The following is an 11,204-nucleotide window of genomic DNA, read 5'->3' on the forward strand; positions in this document are numbered from 1 at the left end:
CCATCATTGTCACTCCCAAGAAACATCTCAACATCTTCAGCTCTGCTACCTCCAGCTCCACCTCCTGTCTTTTACTCAATGCCACTGTCTCTAAACCTACAACATCTCAGGTCTCACCACAGTCCTATAAACTTTCCCTTTCACTATTTAAAATAAAATAAAGAAAATGTAGTTAATGCTCTTCTCCTCTCTTCTCTTCATTTTTTTTTTTCTATTAATAGCTTACTGGAGCTGCTGCTGTGGAACTGATGATGCATCAGAATGAATGTGATCATGAAAATAACTCTGCAGTCGCTGAAGCTTCTGTTAATGGTTCTGGTGAAAAAGGTGAATCCACACTCATATCTGATGCTGATGACTGTAAAGAATATGTATATTGGGACACATGAATTTTCCAGTCATATGCGGTTCTTCCTCAAACTGTACCCACACAAGAGCCACACATTTATACAGGATGTCCTTAGAAGCTGCAGCATGAACATTTTCCTTCAATTGAACTGGGAGCCCCAAACCTGTTCCAGCATGACAACACCACTGTGCATGAAGCCAGCTCCATGAAGATGCATGGGTTGAAAGATGTGGAAGATCTCCTGTTATAGAGCTCATGATGAAGAAAGTGAACGCTGACCTCCTCACCTGCTCACTTGCATCAGTAGATGACTTTACTAATGGTTTTGTGACTGAATGGATCTTACACAAATCTCTGCTTAAATCTTTAGAAGTGTGAAGGTTACTATAACATTAAATGAAATGGGATGTTAAAAAAACAACAACATACCAATCTTATGATCAGGTGTCAAGTCAAGTTTATTTCTATTGCGCTTTTCACAACAGACATCGTCTCAAAGCAGCTTTACAGAATTTTAACAGTGAAGGTGAATGATGTGTGTTTATCCCTGATGAGCAGCCATGGTGATTGTGGTGAAGGATAAACTCCCTTAGATGTTATGAGGAAGAAACCTTGAGAGGAACCAGACTCAAAAGCAGAACCTCATCCTCATCTGGGTGACATCAAGAGTTTGATTATAGTCTTTAAACAATACAGAACACTGGAGAGTGAGAACTAACATGAGTACTGGAGTGTGTGATTATGAGTGATGATCTTTCTACAGTCTTATACAGTCATTATGGTTATAAAACTAGGAGCTACTGAGCAACTCATTAAATATCTCAACATTTGAGATCATCACAGCTCCAACACCAGCTTCTCTATGCCAGAGGCTTCAAACATCCCACTTCATGTGGGATCCAATTGGCTCTGGTACGTCTCTAGATGGTTCGGGATGTTTGTGAGTTCGGCTTCTACTTCTTTAAAGGTCCACAATCTTCATGAGGTGGGACGTGACTGGAACTGGAGCAACCTCAGGATGTCTCAGGATGGGGAGAGAAAGAGAAGCAGTGGAGAGGAATTAGCGTAGCTGCTGTTCATGATATTAACAGCACAAGTTGATGATGTGATGTGATCAGATGTTCTGGAGCACAAGGTTATGATGTGATGTGTGTTATGTGTAGAACTCGCTAAAAACATACGTCTTTTATCTGCACTTAAACTGGGAGAGTGTGTCTGAGCCCCGAACACTGTCAGGAAGACTATTCCAGAGTTTAGGAGCTAAATGTGAGAATGTTCTACCACCTTTAATGGAGTTTGCTATTCTAGGAACTACTAGAAGCCCAGAGTTTTGAGATCTGAAGGAGCGTGACGGATTGTAGCGTGTTAGAAGACTGGAGAGAAACATGGAGATAAATTATTTAGTGTTTTGTAGGTAAGAAGCAGTAGTTTGTAGTGGATTTGAATCTTAACAGGAAGCCAGTGTAGGGATGAGAAGATCGGGGTTATATGGTGATATTTTCTCCACCTTGTGAGAACTCTGACTGCTGCATTCTGGACAAACTGTAGCTTGTTTATTAATGATGCAGGACATCCACCTAGTAATGCATTACAATAGTCCAGTCTGGAGGTCATGAACGCATGGACGAGCTTCTCTGCGTCAGATATAAACAACATGTTTATTAGCTTAGCAATATTTCTAAGGTGGAAGAAGCTCTTTTTGTAACATGGTTGATATGATTTTTAAAAGACAAGTTGCTCTAAAATAACTCCCAGATCTTTTACTGTTGAAAGGTGTCCACAAAAATTTGGCAAATCGCCCGATAACAGTCAGCTTTAAAGAAGTCTGGGTGTGAAACAGGTAACGATTTCGACATTAGAATAACAATTGCAGATCGAATTATTGTGAAATGACACACTGACGCTGCCCATCTTAGGTGGGAATTCATCTCTTAAACCACACCCATGTCAGATTCTGCATCCTGATTGGTCAGAAGGTGTTGATCGATTTCCTATAACAGCAGCTTGGACAATAAATCAAAGTTGTATGTTACCGTACTCTACTTTCTCCTTCGCTATGGCAGCAGCTCGTATAGTGTGTGATATCGGCCTGGTGAAGTTTTTTACAGTTAGGAGATGTTTATGTTAGATGTATGGAAGGAGTCTCCAGTTTCAGCACTTTGTATTTAATGACAGAGGAGTTTTTTAACGTAACGAGAGGAAAAGAAAGAGAAGTTGCTTATTGAATGAGCGTTTACAGTTGCTTTAACATTACGTGACTCTAAATGGATCAAAAATAAATAAAATATGACGTCCAGTTCTAATCCTGATTATTGAACAAAATTGCTGTGCTGTAAAATTCCTCCACATCATCATCATCATCATCATCATCGACTTGATGGCATGAAGTGTTCAGGGACAAGCATAATTAAGTGTACGCCCCAAAGTTTGTTATTTTTATATAAAAAAGGGAAATCTAACCATATACTTAATACATTTTACTCCTTAATTTTTCCATGATTCTGTACAGCTCTGTGTAATTGTGTTTAGGGCTTTAAGAGGAAAAAAACAACAACAACAAGAAAACAAACAAATACCCCCATGGTTTCCTTACTGCACCTGTACAGGCACATTGTCACCACAAAAACAGGTTTACCGAGAAACAAAGTCAAAGAAAAAAAGGCCTGGACTTTCTGACTCATGCTGATGCATATTCATGGACCAGTTGAATACGTATGAAAGTGTGTTCACATCCAGGAGGGTGGAGTGTGGAGGACACTGAAAAGCACAACGTCTCGTCCTAAACCGGATTGAGTGGCAACTGAAGACAGCAGCAGCAGCAGCAGCAGCAGCAGCAGCAGCAGCAGCAGCAGGGTAAGTCAGACTGGATCATATAAATGACTTTAAATAGGCTTTGGTTCATCATGCTGATTTCGGTATTGGGTACAAAAAACGATTGGAAGTAATATCGGGTCGTGTAGAACATCTTCAAATTGGATTTATGTTGATATATCAAGATCATTATTTTGCGGGGGGGCTGCTGAATAAACTCTCATGAGCTCCTGAAGCATTTAAAAATCTACCTAACATCCTTTCACATAGATGCTCAGGGAGACGATGAACAGAACATGCGACATCATTCGTTCTGATTCCCCCCCAAACAATCCTAGATTAGGGGAAATATTTTATATCAAATGTAAAAGGAAACATAATGGAGACACGTTATTGAGATCGTGAGGGTTTCTTCTCAGTTCTGGTCTTGAGTGGCTTTGAAATCAAAAGGATTTCTTTTTTTTAACATCGTATTTATAAAACACAGGGTTGCAACAGAGACCTTTAAACAAAAGAACATGTAGAACAATGAAGCCAGGGAACGCCTGGTCACATGCCCTGAAGCCGTACCTCAAATGTTTCATGTGTTTCGTTATTTAGAGTTTCAGTGCCTTTAAAAATAAAAAAGTGCTTGTGATGAATATTATTAAGTGTATCTGCACTGATGAGTACTAGATGTTAAAAAAGACATAAAAACTATTAAAATATAATAATTTCTGAGAGCAATAGATAAGGAACTATTTTTATATTTGAATATATACGTGTGTGAGTGTGTGTGTGTGTGTGTGTGTGTGTGTGTGTGTATTATGATAGACACTTTGTATTCATCTCTCTCTTTCTCTCTCTCTCCATCAAAATCAAATTCTCTCTTTTGAATTTCTTTTCTCTCTCTCTCTCGCTCTCTCTCTCTCTCTCTCTCTCTCTCTCTCTCTCTCTCTGTATATAATATTTACTGCACTCAAATGTCTCGAATGTTTTAGTTTTAGTTTTAGTTTAGTTTAGTTTTAGTGCCCTACAGAGTTCACTAAATTTCCAATAAGGTTGAATGTTCACCGATTTCCTCAATCAACAATCAATTAGTGCTGTAATCAATCCATTTAAATGTCTTTTATATTTTATTAGTTCAGAACAAAATTGAATCAAATCCACCTATTTTTTTCTGTGAACATTTTGGAGAAAATGGAATTCATTTGGGAGACTCCACACATCCTATAACCCACATTCTGAACTCTTTCATAACTCAAATGAACACTATAGTCGCTGGCCATGGTGCTGGACATACATCAAATTCATATATATGTAAATATCAAACAAATATCGCTGAAATAATACCTGGACCATTCCTCAGCTTCTCAGCGAATTTATCTAAATTTTAGTTTAAAGCCAGAGAGAAGAAATGTAGCACTGATTTTTGCTGGAAGTCAACGTTCCTAAACGAAATTGCAAGAATTTTTCAAGATATGATGCAGGGAATTAACAGGGGGTAGAGAGAGAGAGAGAGAGAGAGAGAGAGAGAGAGAGAGAGATTTTATTGATCGATCATGAATTGATCGAATTCTCTCTGTCATATTGTCTGTCTTTATTATTAGTTATTCACAATTATTTGAACCTCCTCCAAATTTTATAAACATTAGACACTCACACGTCCCGAAAAGCCCCAATCCTGGTTTATTTACACCGCTAGAATGATTATTATTTTTAAAGCCACACTATAAACACCTGTGGATTAAAGATAAGATAAAGACACCACCTGAACAACAAGGCTCTCGTAATGCTTTTCTTAGTCACGTGAGCTTCAGATGACCTTTTTTTTTCTTGTCTCAAGCAGAATCACGGCCCTGATACACACCTTAAAGGTGTTGGGTGTTAAAAAAGGTGACACGCCTGGAAATAATGCTTCTTTATAAGGTCACCGTATATGGACAGAATTCTTGAGGTATGCGGTCGAACCTGCGCATCGTCACACCCTCAGTGTTCGATCGGTTTATGTATAAAGTCGTGTTACACCCCAAAAAAACCTGTGCGAACTTTAACGCAGATGACGCTTCTGTATTAACGCCATTAATTCAGTAGTTTATGAATAAATTGCTCAACGTTAGACGTTATTGTGTAAACACGCCCATATGCTTGTCCCACGATGTCACTCACTGATCAACTAATGATTCAGTAATTACATACTAAAACAGATCCAGTTAAAGATCTCTGTAAATAATAACAAATGTTAATAAAACCATTTATTTATTAAAAGCTGATGCTGAGCTGAGGATCTATCTGGTCCTATTAATTGCAGTTCTGGAACTTAAGTTACTGACTTGATCTCCTTCATGACCATGATGTTACCTGAGAAGGCCACACCGTATTCTAGATATTTCCCCACATGCAAATCCTTCTCTTGGAAAACTGTTCATGGTACATCAGCGCCAATAAAAACACCCTCTCACCACCTGCACCGTCTCAGAATGTCGGATATGTGCGAAGTTCTCGACGAGCGAATGAAACTGTCGAGCGAGACATGCAGCCGAGCAACATTCCAGGCGTCTTGACCCAGGACAGGTTCGGCTAGTCGGATTTCTCAACGAGGCGTTCACTGGCTCTTTAAAATGTGAACTTCTTAAAGCATTTCCGATCACCATCGTAGGAGAGAACTGTAGCTGTAGCTAGCTAGGTGGCGCTGAACCCTAATCATCGAGAGTTATCTTTATGGATATATTTTATATAAAACTTACACACACACACACACACACACACACACACACACACACACACACACACACACACACACACACACACGCTAGAGTATAATCCAAACCAACACCAAAGACATTTCACACACCATTAAACTCTGGATTCTGGAGTGAAAAATGTATTTAAATTGTTTTTTTATTTATTTATTTATTAATCAATTTAAAGGCACTACATTTTTTTTCTCACTAGAACTTCATCCTGAACTCAACCTCAATTTGAAAGCATTCATGATTGAAATCATACAATTTTGACTACATGACTTACATTTAGTATTCATGAAGGTGTGACCTGGCAGAAAGATTAGTTCAGATTTGCGACTTTTTTTGATTAGGCTCGGCATTCCATACAGGAGAAAACAGGGGAAAATCCCATTTGGAAAAACACTGGAAAAATACAGGATAGCCGTAATGTCTCTCATCACTGCACTTTGAAAATAAAACTGCATTAGTTAAGTAAATTACAAGGTCACGTTTTCTATTTGTTTTTATATTTTCATTTCTTATTTATTTATTTATTTATTTATTTATTTATAAATATTATGAAATCACAAATGAAGGAAAACCATTTTCCCAGATTTTCATTTGAATATGATGTTTGGTATAATCCAAAATTTATTTTTTGGCCCTTTATAGGAAAAAGTCTGGGCCCCTCTGGTTTACAGTCAAACACCAAACCGGACTATGACCGAAAAAAGTTTGAAATTATTCTGAAATTAGCCCCTAGCGCCCTCTGGTGGTCAAAATCTGAGAGCCGTACACTCGAACATGTTGAAATCGCAGGTTTATAATCTGATATCACTTGCTCCCTCTAGTGGATGAAACCAACATTTCAAACTCGAGATAAATTTCTAGGGTTTTTTTGTTTGTTTGTTTGTTTGTTTGTTTGTTTGTTTGTTTTATCTGAAGGCAGAAAAGCATCACAGACATCCACACATTCACCTGCTCCTTGTACAGAAAAGTCACTTTTCCCATTAAATGGGAAAATGGGAACTTAATAATATTTAGTGTCGTCTGATGGTTACTATAATAATATAATAGGAGATTTAATAACATGGCAATAACATCAGATATTTACCTTCAGATTAATTTTTCTAAAGAATTTCAGGAAATTACATAAAAGCTCCAGCAGGGGGCAGAAAACGGCAAGTGGCGAAAAATAGAAGAACGCGAAGGATGGGATTGAAATGATGTGGTATAAAATATAGAAATAAAATATGAATTGAAACAGTGAGTAATTAAAATGTCATAGTGAAAAATGGAAAAAGAAGTTGCAGAAGAAAACGTTGCAGGAATAATAGAGAAAAATCTGACCAAATGAATACGTTGATTGATTGGTTGAATTGTTGATTGGTTAATTGATTGACTGATTGATTGATTGATTGTCTTTTGCATTTACAGCTAAACAGATAAGAAAATGAGCTCCGGAATAAAAGACCCTCCACCCTACATCATACCCGGTGGGTATCATCACCATTTAGCATTTTTAACCTAACATTTTTAAGTTAAAAAGTGGCTTCTGGTTCTAAGTTTTGGATTTTCCTCCTAAACAAAAATAATTAAATTTAGAAAAAATCTAAGATATCAGTATTACGGAAGACACCATGCATTATATTTTGTTCTTTCTTGTTTTCTCGTTCTCACGACTTCATTGTTCCGTGTATTCGGCATAAGAGCATGTTCTAGAAGCAGCATTATTGGATAATAAAAATTCACCCAATCGTGGCCAAGTTGTTTCTTGTTTACTGATCACGAGGAATGTTCTACATGAAGCATCATGGATAATAACCATAAACATTTGTGGTGCGGATTTTGTCGTGATCACGAGAAAACAACTTTTGTTAAGTCGAGATCAGAAGATGAAGTCGTGATCACAAGAAAAGAGAAAACGCTATAACGCACTATAACCACTTTGGACTCAGACCACCGTACAACTTGTTCGAGACAAATTTCGAGCGTCTAATTATCTCTGATGGCCTTTATGATTAAATATGATGCTCCACACATTTGGTTCCTGTTGCCCTCCACGTGTCGTGATGACATGTCGTGACTCTCTCCTTGTTCTTTGCAGTGGAGACCCCGGGGGACAACGTGAAGGTGTACAAGGTGCACACGGGGTTCGGCCCCAAGGGCTCTTCCGGCAATCCAGATTACAGAGTGCCGACCCATATCTCAACAGGTGAGTGAGTGTGTGTGTGTGTGTGTGTGTGTGTGTGTGTGTGTGTGTGTGTGTGTGTGTGTGTCTGCTTTTCAGCAACACTTCAGCTCACCTTCTGAACACTTCCCTCCCTTCCTTCCTTCCTTCCTTCCTTCCTTCCTTCTTTCTCCCCTCTGGCAGCTCAGACCACCTCGAGTGACAAGAACAAGTTTGTGAGTTATGAGACGGAGCTTGGACGCTCCCCCGGCATGGTCACCTGCACCAGCTGCCAGGAGCAAGTGCTCACCCAAGTCACCTACAAAGTGGGAATGTACGCCTGGCTCATGTGCCTCCTCTTCATCCTGTGCGGGTACGAGAGAGAAATAAACTTATTTATACTCAAACTATCAGTTTTACACACAGAAACACTGGAATTATATCACATCAGTACCATAACAGTACATCAACACTAACACTCTTCTTTAAATATGTACACATTTACCACAAGTATTAAAACAATATTTAGTACAGGTTTATAGTTAAATTAAAACAGCCTTTTCTTTCTTTTTGGGGCTGGAAAAAAAATGTGTTTAAAAAAAGTCACTAAATATAAACAGAATCACAGGAATGAATCTCGTGAGACTGAGAAAATACCAGGATGTGGACTGAATAGAAGTTTTCAGAAATAAAAGGTCAATAATTAGAGATAAAAAAATATTAAATATTAAAAGAAAGTACAAAAGAAAAACCAAATGTCCTATGCAAAAGAAAATATTATTATTTATATGAAAAAATGCAAACAACACAAAGAATATATACATTTAAAAATGTATATAAAAAAAAGAAAAATATGAAAATCTTAAAAAAAAAATATATATATATATATATATATATTTTTTTTTTAAATGTTTAATTTTCATTATTTTCCAAATGTCCATTTATCTAAAAATGTAACAAAAATAAAACGAAAAAAAAAAGACTATCATTTAGTGTTTTACCTTCATTTTAATTGTATTAAAATGTATTAACTTCCATTTAAGTATAAATGGAAGTTAATAAATTTTAATTTATAAATTAAATATAAAAAAATTATAAAAAAAGTTACAAGTGAATAAACATAACGTTTAACATTTTTTAAATTATTGTTATTATTGTTTTTGTAGGTCAACAAAAATGTAAAAAATGTACACAATATTTGATCATCTTGGTGAAAGATTGAAATGAATTGACTGTGTGTGTGTGAATGGATCAGGATTTTCTGAGTGTATACAGTTATGATTGTGTATGTGATTATACACACTATACGTATTACATTTGCATTTATATTTACTGAATTTCAGGTTGGTGATTGGCTGCTGCCTCCTGCCGTTCTTCCTCAAGTTCTTCAAAGACGTCTATCACTCCTGCCCCAAGTGTCACCGTGTCCTGCATGTGGAGAAGAAGCGGTGTTGCTGACCCCGGCCGACTTCCTCGCTGGGAAATAAAACCCAAACACAAAACATTGACATCAACATCTAGTCGACGTGATCATGTGTAATCATGAGATTAGCTGATGGACACTGGCACACTTTATTACTCTTACCATGCATTGTTATAATTATTACTCCTTCTGCAACACACTACTGCAGTACACGACCGCAACGTAAAGGAACTCCGTCGCTTCGACTCCGTTTCAGACATGCAGATTAGAAGGCTTTTATTTTTGAACGATCAGCGTTTTTCTGATCCACAGCTTTCCACGAGCTTGGGTTCTTTTTTTTCGCTCTGTTTTCAGATATTCAGTGTTCTTGTTCGTTTAATTTCGGAGCTGGACAGAGCAAACAAACGAATCCTGGACGCTAACATTCCTCAGAGAATCGAAATTATTGACAGCATCACGATTAAAAGTGACTAAAAAGTTATATCTTTGCATATATATTACGCATCCTAAATTCCAACAGAATAATCAGTTTATTAGCAACTGTTGTAAAAGATTCTCCTGCTAATGCTAATCGTTTAGTTCATCGGAGCGATCCTGACAGGATTTTTTTGAAATATTATTCCTTATAAACGATTATCTTTTTCTTTAGAAATGCAGCCTAAACAAGCTAATCTGACAGAAAATACCCAACACAAAACAAAAATCGTTAGCCAGCTAGCATACTCAAGCTAACCTGTAAAAAGATTCACTCCCACTAGTCAATGATTTAAATCATAGTCTGCTAAGGCTATCTAGCTAGCAAACGTGCTAATGTGAAATTATTTTAAAAGTAAATATTTCTAAGTATTGTTGTCACTAACGCCTGCTAGCTAGCAAACATGAGCTAACCTGACAGGACATCTAAAGAAAATTGACCGAGGTTCATTTGTATTATTGGATTATCTTTAAGCTAATTGATGCGACTCAGGCAGGAACGCTAGGGTTTGGGACGAAGCCGTGGACTGGATGGAAAAGCGCTGATCTACAACCAGAGGGTGTTTAAGTTCCTCTGGACTCAAACACGATCAAACAAAGACATAAATCCGGTGTTTTATATGAAGGAAACAATCATTATATTATAATTCTGGATATTTTGAGATTTGAGGATTTTTGAGAGGAATTTGTGGGTGTGATTATTATCAAGGGCGTTCTGGGCTCTGCAAGTGTTATAGAAATGATTTACGATACACTCCTACACACACACGTTTTTAAAATAAACACTAGTCAAATTAGAAAGATGTACTAAGTCCATTGGAAAGCCCTGTGCGTTGTACATAATTCTCCTTATCAAATCGGATTTATTATTAAAGGTATATTTGTATTGCAATGTGGAGGCTCTGCTACTGTGATCTACAAGTCGATGTACATGAATCTCTGCCTTAATAAAAAAAATGTATACAATTTTACGGACTGAACGTCGTCTTTGTCAGCTAATTCCTGTTGTTTTTTTCTTTCCTACCCTCCATTCACCCATATGTTCAATGGCTTCTAAGTCAGATTTAAGACAGTAATGTCAAATGGAGCATCAGGACCTCACTACAGTTCTGGTGGTGCATTGGAGATAAAGAGATATCTGCCAGATAATACATTTTACACAAGCTTCCTATTTGACCAATTAAACTTTTGCGCTCAAATAAATCCAATAAAAACAGCAGATGAGCCAACAAACAAATATGCAATGATTGACATCTGTGTAGACTTCAAACT

At 37.2% G+C, this 11,204-nt stretch overlaps 1 protein-coding gene and 1 long non-coding RNA gene across 5 annotated transcripts; both read left to right on the top strand.

Moving 5' to 3' along the window:
• The first annotated feature begins 3,094 nt into the window (after positions 1-3,094).
• litafd (LITAF domain containing) lies at positions 3,095-10,898 on the top strand. 4 transcript variants are annotated; one of them, XM_083566588.1, is made up of 5 exons: positions 3,095-3,202; positions 7,303-7,361; positions 7,973-8,080; positions 8,240-8,408; positions 9,379-10,898. In XM_083566588.1, exons 2-5 carry the CDS (start codon positions 7,319-7,321, stop codon positions 9,491-9,493), a joined length of 435 nt encoding a protein of 144 aa, XP_083422714.1. In that variant the 5' UTR covers positions 3,095-3,202; positions 7,303-7,318; the 3' UTR covers positions 9,494-10,898. The 4 variants fall into 4 exon arrangements, with proteins under 4 accessions (XP_083422714.1, XP_083422715.1, XP_083422716.1 ...); XM_083566589.1 differs by having other exon boundaries at positions 3,108-3,195; positions 7,302-7,361; XM_083566590.1 differs by having other exon boundaries at positions 3,108-3,186; positions 7,302-7,361.
• Positions 8,415-9,101, top strand: LOC310740128. Its single transcript, XR_014537579.1, has 2 exons — positions 8,415-8,713; positions 8,745-9,101. It is a non-coding gene; the product is annotated as an uncharacterized lncRNA (long non-coding RNA).
• Positions 10,899-11,204: the final 306 nt, after the last annotated feature.

This window comes from Silurus aristotelis, assembly GCF_946808225.1.
Source record: "Silurus aristotelis genome assembly, chromosome: 17".
NCBI lineage: Eukaryota > Metazoa > Chordata > Actinopteri > Siluriformes > Siluridae > Silurus > Silurus aristotelis.